The sequence below is a fragment of the Anabrus simplex genome, chromosome 2, assembly GCF_040414725.1.
Source record: "Anabrus simplex isolate iqAnaSimp1 chromosome 2, ASM4041472v1, whole genome shotgun sequence".
NCBI classification, from domain to species: Eukaryota; Metazoa; Arthropoda; class Insecta; order Orthoptera; family Tettigoniidae; genus Anabrus; species Anabrus simplex.
Window position 1 is genome coordinate 1,117,486,640 of NC_090266.1, and position 26,555 is coordinate 1,117,513,194.

Genomic DNA, 26,555 nt, shown 5'->3' on the forward strand with positions numbered 1-26,555 from the left:
TGTGCGTGGCTTAACTACTTTCTGGAAATATGCATGCAGGCTGAAAATCTTTCTTACCCGTCCCCTCGCCAGCCCTCTGATTTCCTTTTTCTCTTCTATTGTTCCTTTTTTCTCTTTCTAGGTGACCCTGGCGGTTTTCATATTGTATAGTGGCCTTCGTGGTTTCATATATCGTTCTAAACATAGTGCTGTTTTTAATAGGGTGTTAGTCATATTGTAATCTATTTGTGATTTGCAGGATCTAACCTTGTTCATTAATCATGCGCATTAAATTTTGTAAAATGTTTCTCTTCTCTTCCTGACTGGATCTATACTATTAAGAATTTGCTCCTTTTTATAGTGTTAAAATTTCTAGTTTCTTGGTTTCAATTAAATCTCGTCGTCTACTCTGTAAAAATCAACTTATACACTAAAACATGCCTATATAACCATATTTTTATTGTTATTTGCAATATAAAATGTTGTGCTAACCTGAGTGTTTGTACGTTCCTGATAGTCCTTTCACCATTCTCCTTTCTCTTGCCAATTTGTACTTACCACGTAAGATTTCTGGAAAGGTCTCAGCAAAACGCTTCGCGCAAAACTCTGCCCACTAGCTGCGATTTGGATTTTGAAACTTAACTTGATTATTCTCCTATTAATGAAGCATCTTGTTAAATGCTGGGCACTCACAGTGTAGAGGTGTCCACGGTCTTTACTGTTTACATCACCATACTGCAGTTCTTTGTCCATATCGCCTGTACCTACTACACTAGTCAGACTGGTGTCTCGATTTTGGAGTATATTTCTATTCTAAACAGTTACTTCAATTTTTACTTATCTGAGTACATAATTGTGAGTAAGTTTAACGAACCATAAGCGTTATTAGTTTTATACCATGTCCAATCAATAACAATCAACAATAACTACAAAGCTAAAAAGTACGCTACACCGTTGCAGTGGAGAGCCGCACAATGTGCTGCTTCCTATCTTCCTGATTTATCGTAGAATATCCAATGTCGTGACCCTCCCTACGAGAGATATTTCATTTCGAGAAGAGAATATAAGCGAAGTATAATACAGGAGAGAGAGAGAGAGATATATATTGTGTTATCAGCTGCGCACAGCTTGTATTAACTCATATCCCAGGTAAGTGTGAACGTCAAACACTCTCTTATTGGACATTATTCACGGTCATGACGTTCATTGCTTCCTCCTTCTCGCTAATGAGAGTTCCAGAAATCTATTCTGGAATACTGTTCGCTGAGTTCACCTTCTCACGCGACTAGAGATGGGGATTTTCTGAACGAGTGATTCATAATGAACGAATCATTGCACTGAACGGTTGAATCATGATTCAGTGAACTAAATGAACTGACTCGTTTGTGAATCGAAAGCTGAATCGAGTGTTGGCAGCCACAACTCGTTCCTTGGTTCCTCGTTCGTTCTGATTCATATCGCCAAATCGGGTACCCACCATTTTTGAATCCATAACAACATGTGAAGAGCGACTCTGTTACATTTTATTTACCCTGAACTAAAAGTCCGGTTCACAAGTCAAACACTCCTAACCTAATCTTACAGGATTTTTTTGAAAATAAGAAATTATCACATCATTTCATGTCACACACTTCACGGAACTGTAATATACACTCAAATTCCAGCTCGTTGCGAAATGTTAGGTTAAGTTTACTTCAAGGTTCCCGTTCTCGTTCTCGTGAACTACTGTGAACTAACGTGTGGAACATGGAAGCCTCCCCGTTCTCGTTCTCAGCCCTTTGTAAGAAACGATATTTTTTAAAATCTTGTCATGAAGTGTATATGCAAGTGGAATTGGAAGAGTTAACCATGATTTCTTTGTATATAGGCAATATAAGACTATTAAGGTGCAATACTTAGAGTAATTTTCATCATGATGACGAAGGGAGTAAATAATGCAAGGCATAAATGCTCCAAGTGACAGATTCTTCCGAATGTGATATGTACACCAGTTACTATCTGACACATAACCTCAATTATTTCTTAAGCATTTTCGTAAATTGTTCCATACTTCCCCCTTCGACGTTCGTCTTTCTGGTTTCTATGTTTACTCTGAGGAGCGGCAGTACATTAAGGGGCAACCGTACTAAAAAAAAGACAATTCACCGAACGAGTGGCTGCGCGATTTGGTTCACGTACCTGTCACCTGCACTTGGGAGTTAGTGAGTTTTAATTCCACTGTCGGCAGCCCTGCTTCCTTCCTAGTCCTAGCCCTTTCCTATCCAACTGTCACCATAAGACCTATGTGTGTCGGTGCAACGTAAAGAAGATCGTAGGTATTTTTTTTAAAGACAGTCAGCTGCTTTACTTCGATAGCGCATTGTCTTATTGGCGGCAATGCACTATTTGATAATAATAATGTTATTGGCTTTACGTCCCACAAATTACTTTTTCCGTTTACGGAGACGCCGGGGTGCCGAAATTTGTCCCTAGGAGTTCTTTTGCGAGCCAGTAAATCTACTGAACGAGGCTGATGTATTTGAGCACATTCAAATTCCACCGGACTGAGCAGGATCGAACCTGCCAAGTTGGGGTCAGAAGGCCAGCCCCTCTACCGTCTGAGCCACTCAGCCCGGCATATCTACTGTAAATTTCAAATTCGATTGTCGTATAATTTAGAATGGTAGCTTCTTAAGTTTGGAAAGAATTAGGTCGGAAAATGGTGTAGCAGGGTTTCGACTGTAACCTCTAAAAAGGATATTACTCTAGTTCAAATGCTAGCGATTACCTACATTTCACTTCTTGTAACTTGTAAAGCAGTAGCAGTTATAAATAACATAACGGAGTGGTTCAACTGAGTCCATAGTTTCGCTTTCGGTTCTCCGTCACGTGGTAATCGAATGAACGAATCAAATGAACGAATCGAATGAATGAATCATTTTGGTGAATCGATTCAAATGAATCGGTTCTTCAAAATGAATCAGATTCCCCATCTCTACACGCGACTCATAGCTTGGCTTGAAGCAAGAACTCGGGAAAAGGAATAAATAAAACTACGGAGTCGGGGGATTGGCTGTCAACCCCTCGCTGCGTTTCATGGTCAAGGTCAGCCTCACAACCGCTCGTCCCAACTGGTTCCAATGGCGAAATAATACATTCTATTATAAATGTCATATTTCCTTTCCCAACAGATAAGGACCGATATTGACGGGTACAATATACACAATATACTAGAATACACATCCTCGTTTGGCTCTGTTTAAAGTACATCGTATTTCTCGCTATGATGTTTATTAAACAGCCACAAACACTTCCAAGCGGAGACGTAGATTCTAGCCTTATTCCAGAATCGACCGAATAAGATCACGGAACACTTTGTTACAAAACCATTCGACGTCTCATTGCCACACCATCGGGTTTTGTAGGACTGACCTTCTGAATACTCTGATTACCTCGATGAACGGAGTGCGATTTCAGAATATCTACATATTTGCCAAGTCACTCTAACAACCACTACACGTTATATTGGAACAGGTCATGTATAGTCCCATGAAAAAGGAAAACAAGTGTTATTTTGTATTTGCAGCGCACGATGAAGTCGAAACATTCGCCCCGATTCAGTCATGATTTTAGATTATGCGTCTACGAAACAGCAGTCCATCATTTAAGCCTATTTTGGAATGGGTCGTCACAAAAATGTAGACTATGCCGAACGTATTCACGCATACCGAAACATCTCATTCGCGATAATGCAAACGTCATTGTTCCTTTTCGTAAAGATGAGCGAAATATGAGCCACGTCTACGATGATCACGTGAATCCATACATGACATTAATCGCCTCTACAGAGTTGTGCGCTGCCCGTTGGAATGATCATCAACATGGCGCTATCGACAGAGTGAGATCGATAAGAGTTGCTATCATAGAGGCTTCGGCGACTTTATTCATGTTTAAGGCAACACTTATATAGAGAAATAGACAAGCAATTGAAACAGCATATTATCAGTGCTAGAAATAATATTCGACGCAAGTTTCGCGAACTCAAACACATCGTGCAGCGTTTTCTTCAAAAGCATTTAGAACTACCACTACAAACATTACGGAAGCTGATATCGTAAGCAGTTCACGATACATCGACGAAGACAATGGAATCTAAAAGAACGTATACTTTGGGTAAAGAACATACAGTAAAGTGAAGGCAACGCAGACGTTGAATGATCAGGACGACGTAGAAAAAGAAGTATTTTCTCCTGTAGAGGAATTTATGCCAGCACCAGTCATTGCTACTACGTCAAAAGACACTCCCTTATTTGAAATCTTCTCAACGCCAGAATATAATACGCAATTCAAGACGTTGCTTAGAACTACCAACAGACTCGAAACTTCACCATGATTGGAACAACACTTTACCAAGAAAACCTATACGACCTTTAGCATTCGCTACTAGAACAAGAGATTTCGCACTGGTGATTTAGGTATTAAGATAAGCGATAATTCTCTCACCATGCAAAACATTCAGTATTAACCAACACCGGGGCTTCTTGCACTTCTGTTTTTGAGAGATCCTAACAGCGAAGATTACGGTAAAGGTGATCTCACCAAGTACAAGTAAATCTTACTTGCCGAATGCGTATCTCCGTAACTACAGTATTCGGAACCGGTCATTGCAAATAAGAGCATTAAATATAGAACGATCATCGCAAAGTTATTTCCTAAGTTGGAGAGCCCTCGACGCACAGCTTCAGCCTCTGGCTGCAACATTAAAACCTAACATTGATGTTTCTTACTGGAATAATTCAAATAAGTTGGTTAATCGTCTCCAGTGCCTACAGACATCTCAACAGGCTGTACATACTTGTCACGAAGGGGCTATTTTAGAAATAGAGGAGGAATTTCGTAATGCCGGAATCATCGTTTAAACCTTCACCCTTCAAAACGGCAATTGACCACGAGTTCACCAGTCCAGCTCGTCGCAAGTTCTGTATTTTCTCGCAAATTTATTTTACGCGGAGTCAACGATCTCTGGCAAACTGATCTTTGAAAGATAATGAAGGATTCAAGTATATACGTATGTACGCGCTCACCGTGTACTGATGCGAACATAATCACCTGCAGGAAATATTTTACGCATTGGAACAACTGTTTTGATGGAATTAAAAATACGAGCCAAGAATGAAAAACATTTCTTAACGAGTCGTGCTTTCGTACCGATGATTCTATATCAATGGCGTATACTGAGGGCTACCAAGGCTACCAGTGAAGCCCAAACCTCAAATGCGAACGATGGAAATCTAAAGCACATTATAATGTAAGCATCTGACACACTGTTCCATTTACAAACCTTGAAAGCAATGAAAAGAAACGTCGCACGTATTTCTGAGAACAAAACTTCGGAGATTGATATTGCAGCTCTCCTCGACTCACCTCGCGCAGCTTGCTGCTGTATGCCTATAGGCGCGGGGACCGGGGGATAAGTGTGCTAGGCTTCGTTCCGTCAGATCACCACTGCTAACTATCAATCATGCGTTACCCATCGTATTTATTTCCTAACCTCATCCTTGTGACTTAATTATATAGATAACAGAGTGTTGGTATTTCACTCCCGTTTAATTCTACATCCTTGTAAGAAGATACTGCAGGGCTGCTGTTGTACGAGTAATATAATTTTATATGTAGATCTACTGAAATGTAATGCAATCTTTCTGGTTTAGTGTTCTCTTGTTGGTTGGAATCGAACCCGTGATCATGGGTCGGACACCACCACTGATCTCCCGAGGAAGCTAATTAACCAGTGAACGATGGATACGACCACTGTAAAATTCAACATTTTAATTTAATAATAATAATAATAATAATAATAATAATAATAATAATAATAATAATAATGGTGTATGGCATGGATAAAATGAACGGCGAAGACGTCATAAGTACCCAGTCCCTAAGCCAGGGGAATTAAGAGTATGAGGGTGTTGATTCCATTTAGCCACAAAGCCGGACTTCAATTTGCTAATCCTTAGGCTACAATCTCGACTGATCAGGTGTTGACTATTGAGAGTAGCAGAAGCCAGGGCAGTAGCTTGTGAAGCAGCCTTGACAACACAGCAGGCTTCTCCGTTGGCTATTGGCTGCAGCTCAAAACGCTTAAGGCTTGACGTTCACTAAATCAACTATCGAAAACAGGGTAACCTAAGTCTAGTGGTAGCCCACGTCTTGATCCCAGCATATGCCACTGTTCTATAATTGGTATCTTTGTAGCGCATAGCTAGAGTAGGGTACACGTATAATCAGGTAGACTAGTTATCCGTTCAGTAGGTCCCTTGCAATCTGATCAGTAGGGACCTTGTGATCTGATCAGTATGGTCTCTGTGATGTCATCAATACGGGCCTTGCAATATGATAAGTAGGGGCCTTGTGATATGATCAGTAGGAGCCTTGTAATCTGATCAATAGGTCCCTTGTGATCTGATCAATATGTTCCTTGCAATATGATAAGTAGGGGCCTTGTGATCTCATCAGTAGGTCGGGGCCTTGTGATTTGATCAATAGGTACCTTCTGATCTGATCAGTAGGGACCTTGTGATCTGATCAATAGGTCCCTTGTGATCTGATCAATAGGTCCCTTGCAATATGATAAGTACGGGCCTTGTGATCTGATCAGCGGGGGCCTTGTGATCTGATCAATAGGTCCCTTGTGATCTGATCAGTAGGAGCCTTGCGATCAATTGAGGAGAGAGAAGGCGGTCTAAGCCCCAAGCAATACCTACTGTTGACGCTCATCAACCTAACGCAGGGAGTCATTGTCGCGGAGGAGCTCAGTCCAGAAGTTGACAAAGACACCTGCAAACTGTATTCGAGTAGCTCTGAACGTGTTCAGCACTCACTATCAGCCATCATGCTCGCTTGTAAGCTAGAGACTAGGCAGATCCGGCAGTAAAGTGTATCATTACTCCAATTGGGGAGATGTCTGCAAACTTAAAATTTTGATGTAATTTTAATGCATGCTTTCGGTTTATGCTTAATTAATCATGTAATTATAAGTTTTGGGGATTCTCTTGTGTAACTTGTGCAAGTTGAATTGCGTCACATTGCTGCTAGGTAGTTGTACCATAGTTTCTTGTAGTCGGTGATCCTTGGCTCCCTTGCTCCATGCTTGTAAGTGACTTTTGTAAATTCTTCTATCTTTGCGTCTCTAAACTCTCTCCAACCTATCGCACCGTAGAAGATGACTAACCCATATATAGTTTGACCTTTGGACCATCGTCTGCACTTTCCTTTTGTACCAGATGGTAGATTTTCCCTTTACCCTCTTGCGATTAGTGTGGGACTAGCTTTTGCTCAATTCACGTCACACTATAAAATGTAACAGTAAGGCTGGGCTAAATCCACACAGGATTATTGGAAAGAGAACAGCAAGAAGAAGACTAGCGCTGATGTAATTCGGACTCAACCATCCCCTAAACAAGATTTTTCTCGGTGACCTATTCTTGAAACACTATAACGTTTATAATGTTACAGTATTCCCTCTTTGTGTGTATAGAAATTTACCACATATTGTAAATTACTTCTTCAGATTTACCTTTAAAGCCAGTGAAATATCTGAGTGAAACTTCTATGCTGCAATCATTTTAACAGACTCCTTTTAAGGAAAGAATGTGTTAACTTGCTGAACGAGGATCATTCTGCCGTTATTATCGTATTTGTCAAGTACCTACATGTTAGAGTACTTGGTAATCGTCCACTGAAGTTTACTATGTCCTATACTAGTAAGCCTGTTTTTCTTATCATATTCTTGTAAATATTTCTCTTTTGCTTTGAAGACTATAAACGGTTTTCCACCGTAATACTTATTTGTTTTCTTTGTGAGGCATGTTAACTGTGTTTTTCTCTTTCATGTTGCTAAATTTAAATGTTCGCCGTCACTTTATATTCAAGTAATAAAATAAAACCCTTCACCTGGCCCAGAATCAAACCTGCATCCCTTCTTTAGATTTAAACTAATATTCAAACAGGGAAAAGCACACATGGTTGTAATCCAAATCAATATGTCCCACATGAAGAGGGTCCGATAAAATAATGAATTCAAGTAGAACAAGCTCACAACACAGAATTTGCTGGAACTATTTTCAGTACTTCAGTAACCTTCAGAATGGTGGCAAATATTAGAGTATGTTCCAATAATAATAATAATAATCAAAAATAATAGTGAAGTTTTCACTAATTTACCCACTATGGCAGACATTCCAAACTTATAATCCAAACATTTGATGTCTTCCAGAAAATACACTTTAAGGACAGTTCTGGTTGTCGTTGAGAGGATTCCCTACCTTGTTTCCTATGCCTGCAGATGTCACCTCTATTCCAAGCCTCTTCTTCAGATCACCTTTGATGCTATCTGGAATAAGAGGGAAACAAGGCATGATAATAAAACAGAATGAATGGCAATACTGCCAATGACTTCCACTCTTTTAGTGCTCACATCTATGGAGTCATGTAATAAGTGGTTTCTTGGGAATTCTTATCGAAGGATATATTTTACTAAATTAACATACAGATATAATGTTATCCTATTGAGTGTAATTTTATCACAACACAGAAACAATCAGATAATAATGTATCCAGTAACTGTTATGTTTAGTGTACTAACACAGTTTTATGGTTAAATAATGTGTGTTTCAAATTACTTTCTCTTTAATTTAGTGATTCTTTAAAACTATGTCTGCAACTCCTAAAGGTATGTCACATGCAACGTCTCGAATGTTTCTCATAACTTTCATGTATACGATTAACGGTATTCTGTAAGAAAGAAGTGAATTCTCCGACGGAACTGTCTTAACATAGGTCTCTTTTCAGATGTACAGAAGTGAAAACTGAACTGATTCGGGACATTTAATTAATAAGTTACAAGTATCTGACATGAATGTACTGTAGATGCGAACCATTGCATGGATTAACTTTTATCTCCTCATTCGGGTAAGTTAGAAATAATCTCGACAGATAAAGCTGAATGAATAAACCGGCTTTGGTGGTGCGGTCATGTTAATTGAACGTAGGAGGTGGTGATTATTGTTTTAAGTAGAGCATAGGTTACTTAGTAGAATAATGGAATCGGCCATGGACAGTAAGAGAAGACGAGTGAGATCAAGATGATGATTGCTAGACTCGGTTTCTAATGGTTTCATGATAAGAAGTATGGAATTGAACGAGGCCACAGAGCTAGTAACAAATGGAAGACTGTGGAGGCGTTTAGGCCATTCACTGAGGCTTGCAGACATAAAACGTAAGGTATAACAGTTTATGGTAATTCTTCTTCTTCTTCTTCTTTATCTGCTTACCCTCCAGGGTCGGTTTTTCCCTCGAACTCAGCGAGGGATCACACCTCTACCGCCTCAAGGGCAGTGTTCTGGATCTTCAGACTCTGGATCTGGGATACAACTGGGGAGGATGACCAGTACCTCGCCAAGGCGGCCTCACCTGCTATGCTGAACAGGGGCCTTGCGGGGGATGGGAAGATTAGACGGGGTGGACAAAGAAGAGGGAAGGAAGTGACCGTGGCCTTAAGTTAGGTACCATCCCGGCATTTGCCTGGAGGAGAAGTGGGAATCCACGGAAAACCACTTCCAGGATGGCTGAGGTGGGAATGGAACCCACCTCTACTCACTTGACCTCCCGAAACTGAGTGGACCCGGTTCCAGCCCTCGTACCACTATTCAAATTTCGTGGCAGAGCCAGGAATCGAACCCGGACCTCCGGGGGTGGCAGCTAATCACACTAACCACTACAGCACAGAAGCGGACTTATGGTATTTACATAATAATAATAATAATAATAATAATAATAATAATAATAATAATAATAATGGCCGCCAAGCTGGAGTCATGAAGTGGAGCTCCGCGATCTTGACATCTTTTCTCGCGTTCTGTGTAGTGTCGGTGGGTATCAGGGAGTATTTGAGCATTTGATTGGTGTGGTGGTTGTGTGAACGTGTTATCTTGGGAATCTAGAGCTTGTTTTAATTGATTTGAGGGCATAATTTTATTTCATTTTATTGCCATAAACGCCTCCATGTTGGATTTAACTACAATTGCTCCATAGATAACTTACCAAGAGTGTATATTGGCTGCTAACCTTGCCCTAACAACCACCCACTCGCTAAATTTTCTTGGTCTCCATATATACTACCAACTAGATATATCATTCCACTCTTCCATTGAGGCGTCTCTAAGGCAACAGATCTTAGCCTACTGCTGGGAGCCAACTTGGTGGTCTGTGATAATATAATAATAAACATCATAGCAGAACATCAGCTACCCGTTTGGACTAACAACCCTTACGGTGAAGGTGAATCAAAATGAATGATTCAACCGTCCCGGGCTCACGCCCACCAGCTAACATCAACAAGGTGGCGGATAAGGGGCTCACAGAAATGTGGGCTGGTTCTAAAACCACGGAAAGGAACCCTCGGACCAATAGGCAGCCCAGTTCCTGGGGGCTTTATAATACTCGGACACCCTCTCTCCAGGGGTAATAAGTATGGAGAGCCCTTGCCGGGGTTATGGTGAAGACCTCAACGGTTGACTTGGCAGAAAAGAAGTTCTTCGGTATGGCAAGTGAGGCGGAAGGGGCAATGAACCACAAATCCAGCTATGGTGTCTGTTCCCGCATCGGGCGGCTTGCTGGTCAGCGTCTGTTATCCCATGTTAGGGGCGGCTGTTAATGGAAGCTCTGGGACTTACAATCTCAGTTCTATATCTGCGAAGCAATTCTTGCTTCGCCACGTCTAATGATTAGACAGTTAACGCGTTATGGACTACCAGTGCATTGATGAAACTACTCCAGGTGGCAGCCCAAAAGGGAAGTCCACCGCCACGATAAGTGGCGCAAGCAGGCCAAAGGGTTCTGGAGAGCCTGCACAACAACGCGAGGGGAAGTCGGAGTCCCCTGGGAACCACAGACTCAAGATGAAACGCAAGTTCTGGCTAGGAACTCTGAACGTAAACTCACTACTTAAGGTCGGAAAATTGAAAGAACTAACAAAGACAATGGAAGAAAGGGAAATAAGAGTTTTGGCTGTTCAAGAAACAAGATACAGAGACGAGGACTTACTCGATACTGGAAAGTTTAGGATATTTAAAGGAAAACCAGCCATCATAGTGGACCAAACTAAATCTCTCCCACTATTCGGAACAGCATTCATTGTAGACAAGTGTTTAATAGACTCCGTTGTAGGTTTCGAGAGTTTCTCTGAACGCCTATCATTTCTGCATTTAGGATGTGGAAACAAAACGTACACATTAATCAATGCCCACGCCCCGACCAATGAAGACAACCGAAAAAAAGCAGACAAAGTTGATAGTTTTTGGGAGGAATTCGAAGATCAGATCTCCCGGATTCCCGAAAGAAATGTGAAGGTATTAATGGGGGACTTCAATGCTCAGATAGGAAGAGAGAAAAAGTTCAGAAAAATAGTAGGGGAATATCCGGCACACAGGCGGACAAACAGGAATGGAGAGAGGCTTATTGAGTTGTGCCGAGCCTTTAATCTACAACTCATGTCAACTAAATTCAGACACTTGCCAAGAAAACAAAAAACGTGGAGATCTCCCAATCCGATTCTGGGTGAATTCCAAATTGACCATGTGGCGATCTCTAAACAAGCGCAAAAAGAAATCATGAACGTGAAAGTATTACGAGGTGCCCAAGTTGATTCTGATCATTATTTAACCAAAATAAAGATGAGACTTCTCCCAGTCAGGAAAAGACGAAAGGAGAAAAGAGTACCAAGATACGATGTGGGAAGGTTAAAACTTCGTGAGGAAATAAAGCATCAGTACCAAAAAGAGCTGGAAAACATGAATTCAGTAAACTGGGATGACATTCGAGACAATATTAAACATGCTGCAAGTAAAACCATTCTCTTGGCGAAACGAAAGAAACGTGAATGGTGGAATGAAACATGTGAAGATGCACTCTTCCGCAGAATGGAGGCATGGAAGAAATGGAGTTCCACCAGAAGGAACTGTGACTTGATTGCCTTCAGAGATCAAAGAAAATTGACAGCACAAACTTTCAGGCAAGCGAAAAGACAATATGAAACAGATCAGCTGAAGAAGACCTCAGAAGATTTCTAGAAAAATAACACCAGAAATTTCTATCAGACCTTTAAGTCACGGTTAAAAGGATATAAATCACCTGGTTTATGTTTTGAGGATGAAGAGGGTAAACTAGGAATGAACAATAAGGAAAACTGTCAAATTCTCGCCAGATATTTCAAAAGATTACTGAATTGCGACGGTCCACAAGAAAGACTGGCAATTAAGCGACCGCAGGTAACAATGCCAGATTCAAAGCCACCTGACGAACGTGAGGTATCCAAAATCATCCAGGAGCTAAAAAATAACAAGGCAGCAGGTGAAGACGGTATTGTGGCAGAACTGCTCAAAATGGGAAATGCAGAATTAATCTCATCATTGACCCATTTATTTAAAATTATTTGGGAAACGGAAAGAATTCCAGAAGACTGGCTAACTGCTTTAATACATCCATTACACAAAAAATGGAACAAGAAGGATGTCAATAATTATAGAGGAATTTCGCTGCTTTCGGTCCCATATAAAATGCTGTCTAAAGCCCTTTAAACCAGGGTTGAAGAAAGACTCGATGAAGAACTGGGCGAGTACCAAGCTGGATTCCGGAAAGGCAGATCATGCGCTGAGCAGATTTTTAATCTCAAGAACATCATAAAGTACAAGATGCTGGGACGAAGCAAATATGTTGTAGTCTTCGTGGATTTTAAGAAGGCCTACGATTCGGTAGATAGAGAGACGTTATTCGGAATACTGGAAGAATTTGGTGTGGACAGTAAAACAAGGAATATCATCAAACAGACACTTACCAACACCAAGTCAAAGGTCAAGTTCATGGGTGAAATATCGGAGTCCTTTGAAGTCAAGACTGGTGTGAGACAAGGGGATGGACTCTCACCAATTCTCTTTAACTGTGTCTTGGAAAAGGTGATAAGGAAATGGAAAGAAGGAATCCCAGACAAAGAAGCATTCCGTATTGGAAGAGGGGCAGGTGCTATACGGATAGACTGCCTGGCATATGCTGATGATATCGCAGTCTTTGCCAGTGACATAGAAATAGCAAAGAAAAGAGTGGAACAACTCCATAGCATAGCAGAAATGACTGGACTGCAAATATCATACAGTAAGACTGAATTTATGACCAACATCAAAGAGGCTCCCCAAATGTTAAAGTTGAAAGAGGGGAAAGTCAAAAGAGTAAAGAGCTTCAAGTATCTTGGAGAAATAGTTCAAGAGAATGGATCAGAGAAGCTAGCTCTGATAGAACGAGCGAGAAAAATGGAAACAGCGTATCAGCTCACTAGAGACACCTACAACAAGAAAGCTTTGTCATATGGAGCCAAATTAAGACATCTGGACACAGTCATCAGACCTGAATGCTTATACGCAGCAGAAACATTGGACATGATTGGAAAGGGAGATCTAGAGAACATCAGAAAGAAAGAGAGGAAAATGCTCCGGAAGATCTTGGGCCCGAAAATGAAAGGTGGGGAGAGGAGACTTAGACCCAACAAAGAACTATACCAGAAGACAGAGGAAGTCGTCGTATTGATGAAAAAGCGAAGGCTTCAATTTTATGGACATCTACAGAGAATGGACACCAACCGACTGACAAAAAGGATTTTCAGCTTCTTCAGCCTAAGGAAGACGGAACCAAAATGGTTTCGGGAAGTAAGGACCGACCTGGCCAGGATAGGAGTAGAAAAAGAGGACGTACTGGACAGAAACAAATTTAGACAAAAAGTGAAGGAGTTCAAGGGTTTTCAGGAGACTGGGGAAGAACTTGTGAAGAAGAAGAAGAGAACCTACACAGAAGAACAGAAGAAAGAAGTCAGTGCAAGGATGAAGATGTACTGGCAGAATGTGAAGTCAGGACTGGTGAAAAATAACGTAAAGACTGTAAAACGTGGTTCATAGATGGCCTGAACGATAATTAATAATAATAATAATAATAATAATAATAATAATAATAATAATAATAATAATAATAATAATAATAATAATAATAATTGTACCGGGCGGTACACCTCCACGCCGCTAATTTAAAAGTTGCGCCAGTTGAAACTCCTCTGCTGGAGGAAGTCTGAACTTTATTGACGGTATTAATTTTCTACTTTCTCAGAAGATGTCACTACCTGTAAATTTTGGGGTTTAGAACTGTGTCATTTTTGATGTGTTTTTGTTTTGCCTGAAGTAAGAAGTGTGAACTTTCTCTTCTAGAGGACTCTACTGAAGAACTACAATAGTGCACCCTAGTGCGAAGAAAAAGAACTGCTCTTTGGAGAAATTTTTATTTCAAAAGTTGGTTTCTTGTTAAATTTCCTTCTGTTATTGTTTAAGTTGGCTGCATACCCCTCTCTTTCTCCTTGTTTTGTATTCAACCAATCCCGAATTTCTTAACTTAATTTTCCACCAATAATGTGTTTCTTCTTCATCTTGTGTAGGGGTTTCTCTTTATTCTCCAATAAAGTGATTGTGGGCGGGTGTTCTCATTCCCCTAACGCCTAGAACCTTCCGCGAGAGTATATAAACTGCTGATTTTAGGGTCTCTGAGCCACTTCTGTTCCATCTTTCAGTGTGTAAAGTACATAGCAGGGGGCGGGAAGCGCCTCTTTCTTCGGCGGCGGTCAACAATAAGGTAATGGCCGATTAATTACTTATTTTCTTGCTTGCTCAGCAGTTTAACTCTCGGGGCGGGTCCGAAGCTTGTTCCATTATGTAACCTTCCTTAAAATGTAAAGAAACTTGTATCTATTTCATCTTTTGAACTGCATATCGGGATAGAGAGTGCTTAACCCTCTCGAGCTCCCCATCATAATGTTTTGAGGTGAACTTATTTTTCTCAACCTATTCTTCGTTAATATAATGTAAATTGTTCTTTTCTGAAGTCACCTCTGTAGTATGGGATTAGCCCTTGCATTAATGGCCTAGTGCCAAGTAGGTTTTAAAAACAAAGTGTATTAGGAGTGCAGATCGCCTCCTCTCAAATTGTTATTTTTGAGGTCATGTAATCAACCTTCTTTTCATTTAATAGACCTCAGTAGGTTGGGTATTTTACCCCTGTGTCTATGTCCAGTGAGGACAACTCGAAGGTGGAGTTTGGTGTGGCCTTTGAGAGGCTTAAAGTTGAGAGCGAGTGGCTCTTTTGAAAATTGAGTGTTGTATGCCTCGTGGAGGCTTTTCAGTGTAATTTGGAGCAAGGGCTCCTAGGCATGAATGGGGTTTTCTGCCCCTCTGTTGAAACTTGTGTTTGGGGTAAAACTGAGCTGATTGCCCTAGCATTGTGAAGTCAGGGCGCGAAGCCCAAATCCTGTAAATATTGTAACTACCCTTTTGACTTGCTACTTTGTACCTGCCATGCTTGTTATTTCCTTATTTTGAAAAGAAAATATAACCTTGTTAAATTTTAAATTAATTTTACTTTCGTAGCTTGAGACCCGTTCACACCCGCACCTTCTTTCACCTCTACCTACCGCTAAAACACGGTAACAATAATAATAATAATAATAATAATAATAAGGGGGAGTTTTGTAATGTTTAAATTAATTGCATTTTGTGAAGGAAGAGAACTTGGAACTTTAATTAGTGATGTGAGGCAAGATCTGTGGTCCTTTTAGTGAGAACAATCTCATAGTCACTGAAATCAAGAGCCGTCTCGAATTACGTAAACAGTTCAGTATGATGCTATTCTGTAAATAAGTCTGTACGTGAATCTGTGTTGTGTAAATAAAAGTGCATAGCACAAATTGGAATAGGATTTGTCTGACTCATTGGCTGAATGGTCACCATTGAGGCCTTCGGTTTAGACGGTCCCGGGTTCGATTTCCGGCCGGGTCGGGGATTTTAATCACCTCTGATTAATTCCTCTGGCCCGGGGAGTGGGTGTTTGTGTTTGTTCCAACGCTTTCATCTTCATGTCCATACAACACACTACACTACCAACCACCACAGAAACACGCAATAGTGATTACATCCCTCCATATAGGGTTGGCGTCAGGAAGGGCATCCGGCCGTAAAACATGGCCAAATCCACATGTGCAACACAGTTCGCACCCGCGACTCTACAGGAGTAGGAAAACGATATAAAAGAGAAGAAATTAGAATAGGATGACTTTTGTTTCAGCTGTGTGTTATGTTTTGTTATACGAGTTGGTATTGGCGATGATTTGACTGTAACTTCAATTGTATCATATTTTCACTGGCACTGATTGGTTGTGACGCGAGCACGCTATGGCGAATCCATGGCCCAGGGGCCGTTAAAGCTTTCGCCAAGTATAATTTAGTATTTATGTGTGCACCGCGCTACCCTGAATATTGAATTCCAGCCATTAACATTTACTGTATATTCTATTTATTTGAAGTGAATGAGTTTAGTTTGTTCCTTCTGAGCAGTGTTGCGTTAAACTGGGCTCGTATGTTTGCCTAGTGATTTGGTGACCTGATGTTATTGAAGCTTGTCTCATTTAATATATACTGTATGTATGTTTTTGGTTCTGTAAGTTTTGCTGGCCATTAATTTATTCTTGTGGACACATTCTGATGTGATTTCAAAAAATTCTTCTTCGGTGGTTGTTGAATGTTGCCGTGGTGATTTTGTGTAACATGGACTCGTTGATTCTAGTAGTTGTTCACTTCAAGAGCGTTTAATCGTGATACTCTTCTCCGCCCGACTAAGATTATATTCTTTAAATTTCCGATAATTTATTTGTCCCCGTTGTGTTATTGCGAAGCAACTTCTCTCCCCGCAGTTATTTGGTCTTTTCATTTCTAAGGAAATCTTATTTCTAGTCTAAATTGTCAGCTCAATTTACATTCCTAATTAAGTTACTCTATATGCATTTCTGTGATAAACATACCTTTTATTTAAGCTATGTGATTGGTGTAATGGATTCTACGAAGTTTTAAAGAGAGTTTTGAAACGGAATTCCTACTCAAGTATTTATTTAATTTTAATCTTCCATAGGGTGATATTTTGAAAGCTGTGTTAACAAAGGTTTTAAATTTTAAATAAACTTTATATTTTATTTTAAATGTGTGTTATTTTGTTCGAGCTAGTTGCTTTTCATCTAGGTGTTTTGTGCAGTGGAGTAGAAACCGTATCCTTTCCTCTTTACGTTGTCACGTATTGGGCTGGTTTTTACTTTGGCTGAGAATAAAGGTAAGTAACAAGGATACATTGGTGTTATACATTTTTATTTTGATGGGTTTGCAGTTCCCTTGCCTGAGTTGTTTTCGTATTATATTTCGCACTTCTACCTGATTGTAACCTCATAACGTGGCTTGAGTCGCGGATTCCTACCTACCTTGACCGTCGCCACGACTATGAATTGTATAAACTGCTGAGCAAAACTTAAGGACGAAAGTAACTTTCGCATGTTGCGTCATGGCCCAAGTAACATAGCTCGATGAAACTTGAACCACACATAGGAAGAACCGCTGCAGTATGGTACGGTAGGCAACTGAAAGCGATATGCGATGAGACGAGCAGAAATGACACCTTTATACGGAGACAATAAATGACACGTAAGTCACTGCGAAACACGATGGTCCCCTGGACATCACAAAAGAAGGGATATGGTTCTTAAAAGGGTGTGTGATCACCACGGACATCGATGCGTGCTCTTCAACGTGTTCCCATGCTGGCCTCTAGATTGGTAAGGAGTTCTTGTGGTAGAGCGCTCCAAACCTCCACCAGCGCTGTTGACAACTGCTGGATGGTCGTTGGTGCATGTGGACGTGCCGCAATAAGTCTGCACAACACGTCCCATACGTGCTTGATGGGATTTATGTCAGGGGAACGGGCAGGCCAGTCCATTCGCCGAATATTCTCTCGTTCCAAGAGTTCCTCCACCTGCGCTGTTCGATGCGGTCGTGCATTGTCATCCATAAAAATGAAGTCAGGGCTGAATACACCCTTGAAAAGACGTACATGGGGAAGGAGTACACTGTCACAACAACGTTGACCAGTAAATATACACCGTTCAAAGATTAATAATAATGTTATTTGCTTTATGTCCTACTAACTGCTTTTACGGTTTTCGGAGACGCCGAGGTGCCGGAATTTTGTTCCGCAGGAGTTCTTTACGTGGCAGTAAATCTACCGACACGAGGCTGACGTATTTCAGCACCTTCAAATACCACCGGACTGAGCCAGGATCGAACCTGCTAAGTTGGGGGTCAGAAGGCCGCCGCCTCAACCGTCTGAGCCACTCAGCCCGGCGTTCAAAGATTTGGAGGTCGGTACTCCCATGCAACGTTATGCCTCCCCACACCATAATACTTGGACCACCAGAATGATCATATTCGACAATGTTCCTGGGTGCATTACGTGCTCCCACCTCTCGCCAGATGAGGGTAAGTCTAGAATCACTACTCAGCTCTCATCTGAGAAGAGTACGCGACCCGACTCCTCATCAGTCCAGACCTGATGCTCTTGGCACCATTGCAAACGTTGCCGCCGATGAAAAATGAAATGAAACGGCGTATGGGTTTTAGTGCCGGGAGTGTCCGAGGACAAGTTCAGCTCGCCAGGTGCAGGTCTTTAGATTCGACTCCCGTAGGCGACCTGCACGTCGTGATGAGGATGAAATGATGATGATGATGAAGACGACACATACATCCAGTCCCCATACAAGCGAAATTAACCAATTATGGTTAAAATTCCGACCCTGCCGGGAATCGAACCCGGGACCCCTGTGACCAAAGGCCAGAATGCTAACCATTTTTCCATGGAGCCGGACGGTGCCGCCGATGTGCGGGTGTTAACGGAACAACGTAATGGTCGTCGGGCAAACAGACCACCCCCATGTTGTCGCCATGCCACTGTGGGCGTGAGATTGGGTGCATTTCAGTCCTGTTAGATGTGGTTGAAATTGCACCCGCTGTTTGACGTGAGTCTCTTCCTGGCTGTTGCACAACGTAGCTGTCATCTGCTGCTGTAGTTGGCCGTGTTCGACCCCTCCTCTCCTTCAGGCAGCAGTGCCTGTGGCTCGGAATGCTCCCCATGCACCAGAAGCAACGCTATCACACTTCGTCCTTCCAGTTTCCCGACGATTCTTCCTCGTGTGAAGTCATCCAAATGTTGTCTCCGGGCCATGTTGTAATGAGTAGCACCACTACAGTGTACTGTAACAGCTCGCTGATTGGTTCACACTGTCTTGTCCCGTTCCTTCAACTGCCTGGTTTTGACGCTGTAGTCGCGCTGACCTCACGCCAGGTTCCTATGCACGTACGGGCACCATGTTACCGCACTTTCATTCATTTCCACCGAGTACTTGATATGACGTTATGTTGCTTTATCTATCCCGTCCTTAAGTTTTTCACAGCAGTGTATGTGAACCAGTATATGGCTTATATGACATCAAAGAGCTCAAGAATGTTACGATTATAGGCCTTATACAGGGTGAAGCGTAATTCGCGCACTCGGGCGTCGCGGCGCGACTCCTCACATGCCAGCAATAAAAAAATGTCTCTTACAAAATTTCGTCTTGCGAGTATATCCGGTAGAAAACGGACGTTGAAGAGTAGCAATCTGGCAACACTGTACGCATATGTAGGGTAACTATCGCTGTCAGCACGTTCTGGTCGTGCTGTACAGTTGGTGCAGTGGGTAGAGTTTTTGGTTGGCATGCAGGAGATCGATGGTTCGATCCTGGGTTGAAGCGCATTTTTTATTTGCTAATTTCCATCCGATATTACCTACTGTAATACAGTAAGACACCGTTTCTGAGGTTACATGTATCCTACATTTACAACATTTTGTAACGCTGAAACAACAAATACCTGGTTAGACTAATAAGAAATAGACAGCTGAAACAAATGACCAGTCATAGGACAGAATAACTACACAAACAATATCACTTTCGATATGCTAAAGATGATAGCACAGTACAGTAACACAACATCTACCTTGTCATTTACATACTAAATGTATAATAATAATGTTACTTGTTTCACGTCCCACGAACTACCTTTTTTAAGGTTTTCGGAGACGCCGCCATACTACATGTAATATGATCGCGCAGATGTAGCACATTAACACTAATACTGTTCATATTAAATTCACGCCCACGACGTGGAAAGGGCGCCTTTCAAAGCTGACCAATGAAAACGACTGTTCGTCCATTTCTAGGTTCGTAGTATGTAAGTGCAAATGGTTTCTAGAGGACCCGCTGCAATCGCTGTTGACGATTAAGATGCCAGATACCATACCACCTGGACTACATTTACGAAATAAAAACATACGCCTCAACCCAGGATCGACCACTCGACCTCCTGCATGCTATCCCAAAACTCCATCCACTGCACCAACTGTACAGTACGACTAACGTGTGCTGACAGAGGTAGTTACCCTAGATGTGGTTACAGCGTTGCCATATTGCTACTCTTCAACGTCGTTTTTCTGCCGGATATACTGGCAAGACGAAATTTTGTAAGAGACATTTTTTTATTGCTGGCATGTGAGGAGTCGCGCTGCGACGCCCGAGTGCGCGAATTACGCTTCACTTTTTATAACATAAAATGTAAACTCAAAGATGTTACCGTTTTAGGGCTTATGCAATGTAATATGTTGACCACCGTTACCGTTATAGGGCTTATGCAGTTAAATATGTAACCTCACAGACATTTTAATGCTTTTGGTGGGATGCAAGGGAACAATGCCTAGTTTCTTCCGTTACTTTTATATATGCTTCTCTGTAAGTGAACAAATATTCGAAGTTACATTATTGAAATAATTCGTCGTGGGCTCAGTTGAGAAGCAATGCCAAGTTTCTTCCGTGATGTTTGTACCTGTTTCTGTAAAAGTGACAAATATTTGAGGTTATGTATATTATTGAAATAATTCGTCGTGGGCTCAGTTGAGGGGCTAATGAAGACGAAATGGATGATGGTGAATGAAATTGGGTTAGAAGGTGAAAGGAATCGGCTGTGGCTTATGAATAGGAACTGTTCCCCCATTTACCCGGAAGTGAAATAATAATAATAACGATAATAATAATCAGCTCCGCCTACAGCAATTACTTGATGTATTGAGTAGCTCAGTAGTTGCTATTGCTGGCCCCAAGCCCGGATAAAGGAGGATCGTAAAAGAGAAAGAAAATCCAGTCTAGAACACCGACGGGCATTTGTCAACCACCGCAAAACATCAGCTGCCGTGTGGACTAACTACCCTTATGATGAGAGTGATGTGAACCTAGAGACTGCGATTCACTCGCCCTGGGTTCAGGCCCACAGATAAAATCAACCACGAACTGAGCTTGATAGAAAAACAAGCGACAATGCAAATACCTCAGGCCGAAGCTGAGAAGAATGAAGGCAAAGCTGGTCATTCGGATTCTGGGGGAACATGACATCATGCTGGGAAAAGAACAAGCTTCCCAAAACTCCTCAGACCCAAGAGAAAGTAATTCATTGGTACTATCAACATACAGACGCTGACCAAACAGGAAAACTGAAGAGGCTGACGGATACCTGCCACAAATTCGATATCCGCATACTTGCAGTACAAGAAACACGATGTCGTGACTGAAATAACATTGACTCTGGTGGATATCGCATCTCATCATCATCATCATCATCATCATCATCTGTTTACCCTCCAGGTTCGGTTTTCCCCTCGGACTTAGCGAGGGATCCCACCTCTACCGCCTCAAGGGCAGTGTCCTGGAGCTTCAGGCTCTTGGTCGGGGGATACAACTGGGGAGTATGACCAGTACCTCGCCCAGGCGGCCTCACCTGCTATGCTGAACAGGGGCCTTGTGGAGGGATGGGAAGATTGGAAGGGATAGGCAAGGAAGAGGGAAGGAAGCGGCCGTGGCCTTAAGTTAGGTACCATCCCGGCATTCGCCTGGAGGAGAAGTGGGAAACCACGGAAAACCACTTCCAGGATGGCTGAGGTGGGAATCGAACCCACCTCTACTCAGTTGACCTCCCGAGGCTGAGTGGACCCCGTTCCAGCCCTCGTACCACTTTTTCAAATTTCGTGGCAGAGCCGGAAATCGAACCCGGGCCTCCGGGGGTGGCAGCTAATCACGCTAACCACTACACCACAGAGGCGGACGGATATCGCATCTACGAAGGAAAACTTGCAATCAAGCTTAAAAACAGTCATTTACATATCTTGCGAACCGCATTTCTAGTACACAAAAGTATCAAGAATTCTTTGATAGATTTCACACCACCCTCCCTACTCACAGTGAAATGCGCCAACCAAGCCTACACAGTTGTAAACGCACATTCCCCAGGTAACAATGACCCTGACAAGTACAAAGTTGAGACTTTCTGGTCACAACTTGAACGAGCACTCACGAAGATCCCTAAACACGATCTCAGGATCCTCCTTGGAAATTTCAATGCACAAATTGGCAGAGAACGAGAGCACAGACACATCACTGGTGATTTCTCGACACACAATAGCACAAATGCCAACGGACATTGCCTATTCAACGTATGTGGAATGGCAAACCTCCAACTAATGTCCATACACTTTATGAAACCACAACGGAAGATAACAACTTGGAAATAACCAGTCAACCACACTGGAGAACACCAAATTGATTATGTGGCGATAACCAGAATATTTTCTCCAGAAATCATGAACGTGAAGGTACGCAAGTGTTTCATGGAGTCCAATCATCACCACTCATAGGACAAAATCCGCTTCGTAGCCAACAGAAAGAAGCGCTGAATGTCTAAACTCCCACGTATAGATCCAGAACACATAAAAGAACACGCAGAGGAGTTCGTACAATCGCTACAGACCAACACAAAAACATGGAATGGACTTCTTGAAAACATTCAACAAACAGCAAGAAAACTCGCTCAACCGCCACGGAAAAGGAGGCACCGATGGTGGACTTACACTGCGACAAACCGCTAGAATCCCGTATCCATGCCTGGAATACTTAATATAGCCATAAAACTCCAGAGAATTGGCAGAACATTATAGAAATGCAGAGGAGAACATTTAGAACAATCAGGCGTATTAAACGGGTATACCACCTCAAATGATTAGAGGAAATCGATAACGATTTCAAATAAACAGAACACGAAACTTCTAGAGGATATTTAGGGAACTACAAGTCGCCCAGTCTTCGATTCCGTCCCCTGATGGAACATGTGAGATTAACACACACAAGTCAACTGTGAAATTCTGAAGCAGTACTTCGAGAAATTACACAACTGTGAACCTCCTGCAAACATACTCCTCCATTTAACAGCACCAAACCAAAACACCTCAAAAACAACAAAGCCCTAGTGGAAGATGGTATAATCACAGAAATATTCAAGATCGTAGGTGAACTACAGACTACAAGCCATCATTGAAAATATATGGGAAAGCAGCGTCATACCAGCAGATTGGAAACAATGATTTGATCCAATCACTGCAGTAAAAGGCGGAACAGACAGATCGAAACAATTGCCGAGGTATTTTACTTCTACCAATTGCCTACGAAGTATTCTCACGTGCCCTGTTTACCAAACTGGAACAGCAGACAGAACATTTAGTCGATGAATAGCAGGCAGACTTCCGACCGAGCCGACTACGCGCTGAACAGATATGGAACCTCAAAATGATACTGCAACACCGCCAGTCGAACCGCCCAGCTGTCGCTTCGAAAAAGCCTACGACTCGATTGACCGCACCACCCTGTTTGATATACTTCGTGACAGGGGCGTATATAAGTGGGGGGGCCCAGGGGGCCTGCCCCCCCCCCGAAAAAATGTATAAGTCTTGAAGAACCGGACCAAAATGATGGGAATTTTCGATCGTTGTTGAGATACCGAGCCAACAGTGGAGATAATATTCTTAAAGACCAATTAACGACTAGTGGTGGGAAGACGATGTACACAAGTTCTTTAATTCAAAACGAACTTATTAACACATTCGGTCACTTAATGCAATCAAAATGTTAGAAATTCTGTTTTTATTCGATTTTAGGAGATGAAACCACTGACATCAGCCAAATCAAATAGATTTCTCTCTGTGTACGTTATGTAGAGGAACAAACTTTCAAAATCAGAGAAGATTTTCTGTCATTCGTCCCCGTTTATGACATCACTGGAGCTGGTTTGGCCAACACAATATTGGAGACCTTGTCAACATTAGGGCTTGACCTAAACAAAATGAGAGACCAAGGGGACGATGGTGCTGCCACGACGAGCGGGCAATTCGGGCTACCGTTGGCCCTGTATACACATTGTTCTTCACACACTCTAAATGTATGTTTGTCAGATGCGAAAAAAGTACCGTCTGTAAGAAACTGTATGGGTGTTATAAAAGAAGTCTGTGGATTCTTTCATATATCAGCCAAAAGAAACGAAATATTGAAATCAATGATTTCTGAATGTTGTCCAGAACAAAAGAAACAGAAACGTATTTCATTATGCGAAACCCGATGGGTAGAAAGGCACGACTCTGTTTTGAGCTGGATGCTATCAACCATGCATAACTTATCTGAGCAGTTTCAAAACAACAATATAGATCTTCCACAGGCCTTGACTAACGTCATGAGTGTCTTCCACATTCGCTGCCAAACTTGACATTAAAGAAGAGATTCCAAGAATTTGCTGCCTTCAAACAGCAAGTAGCAACGTCCCTTACACCACAGAAGAAGAATACTATTGAGTAGCTGTTTATGTGCCGTACCTGGACGATTTTTGTAACTCACTAAAAGAACGCTTTGAATCTCACAAAGGAAATAGTTGCATCCTTACAAAACATCCTTCCACAATTGTGTATCGTAACAGATTTCGGTTCACTGGAGGCTGCTTTTAGTTTCTACGAAGAAGATCTGTCACATAAAGAGATTGTGCAAAGTGAGTTTATGTTGTGGAAAGAAAGGTGGAGTCAGGAAAATCCTTCAAATCTTCCCAAAATGGCTGTAAGTTCTCTAGAAAAATGTGATAAGACTTTCTTCCCCAACATTTATACCCTTCTCAAATTACTCTGCGTTCTTCCTGTTTCTGTCGCAACCGTAGAAAGAACTTTCTCTAGCCTAAGGAGACTGAAGACTTACTTAAGGAACAGCACATCTGAAAGTAGGCTTAACGGGCTTGCTTTACTCTCTATCCACAGAGACATTATAGTTAGTGACGAAGACGTTCTTGAAAAGTTTGCAAGTGTACCAAGAAACCTGGACTTCGTTCTTTTTTTTTTTTTGTTTTGCTAGGGGCTTTACGTCGCACCGACACAGATAGGTTTTATGGCGACGATAGTACTTCGTTTTGTAACCATTGGTGTACTGTATGTATGTATGTATGTATGTATGTATGTATGTATGTATGTATGTATGCATGTATGTATCAGCCCAAATCAATGTTTCCTTTTTCCTTTCTAAAGTGTTTGAAATCGTCTGACCTCTTAAAATTACTTAACCTAACCTTACATCAATCTTGGCCCCCCCCCAAAATATATTCTATATTCGCCACTGCTTCGTGAGTACGGTGTGGATAACAAAACAAGTATGTTAATGGAACAGACCTTGACAGACACATTCTCTAAAGTAAAATTCATGGGTGAAATCTCCGAACCTCCTGATTGTTATTTTTCCCTTGTGGAAATATGTTATTTTTTTTTATAATGAAATAAATATAACCTTTGTTAAACTTTTAATTCAATTCTTGACATTGTAGTTAGACCCATTCAAGCCCGCACCTTCTTTCACCTCTGCGTTCCACAAATACCCCGGAATAATAATAATAATAATAATAATAATAATAATAATAATAATAATAATAATAATAATATCCGACCCTTAGTTTTTTCCGATATGGGGTCGCGGATGAGGTGAGATCAAATTATCCGGGATGTTTTACGGCCGGGTGTCCATCTTGACGCCAACCTCAGTGTCTTAGACCTTAGAGTACCAGGCTATGTCAGATTTATGTAAAAACTTGCATATATCAGGCATTGAAATATGAGTGCCCTTCAGGTTATTTACACTTACCGATCCGCTTTGCCACTTCAGAGGCGTTCAGGCCCTTCGAATTAGGCTCCACTTTGAAGGCTACTTCATTCCGATGAACGCTAGAAAAGAAGAAAAAGGGAAATTTACTTTATCAAGCGTTACATTGATGCAGATATATAAAGTAATCAATGTTTTCAGCGTTAATCACAATAAGTGGGAATAATATAAAATTTAGATGACGATGATGATGATGATGATGTTGATGATTGTTGTTGTTGTTGTTGTTGTTGTTTAAAGGGGCCTAACACCTAGTTAATCGGCCCCTAATAGTATGAAGCGCAACGAAATGACACGATAGTTAAAACTGCAAAATGTATCCACTGACTAGAATCTAAAAGGAATCATGATGAAAAAATGATCGTGAAACAAAAACAATCAGTGGATTCAATCCACAATGCCTTCATTACTGGAATGATACTTATTATCTAAAGGGGCCCAAAATCCAGGTCGCCGGCCCCTCATAATGGTACTGATCACTGATAAAGCAGAACCATGGTGTTCCTCCTATAGTGGTACTAATCCCAGGTAATGTACACCCATAGTG

At 41.6% G+C, this 26,555-nt stretch overlaps 1 protein-coding gene across 1 annotated transcript in view; it reads right to left on the reverse strand.

The window, feature by feature from the left end:
* Positions 1 to 26,555, reverse strand: part of IA-2 (tyrosine phosphatase IA-2) — a 965,150-nt gene that overhangs the window by 351,480 nt on the left and 587,115 nt on the right. The window contains exons 14-15 of the mRNA XM_067142075.2: positions 25,991 to 26,070; positions 8,283 to 8,350 (exon numbers count right to left, since the gene is read on the reverse strand). Of these exons, the coding sequence (XP_066998176.2) occupies positions 8,283 to 8,350; positions 25,991 to 26,070 (148 nt within the window). The remainder of the gene's footprint in view (positions 1 to 8,282; positions 8,351 to 25,990; positions 26,071 to 26,555) is intronic.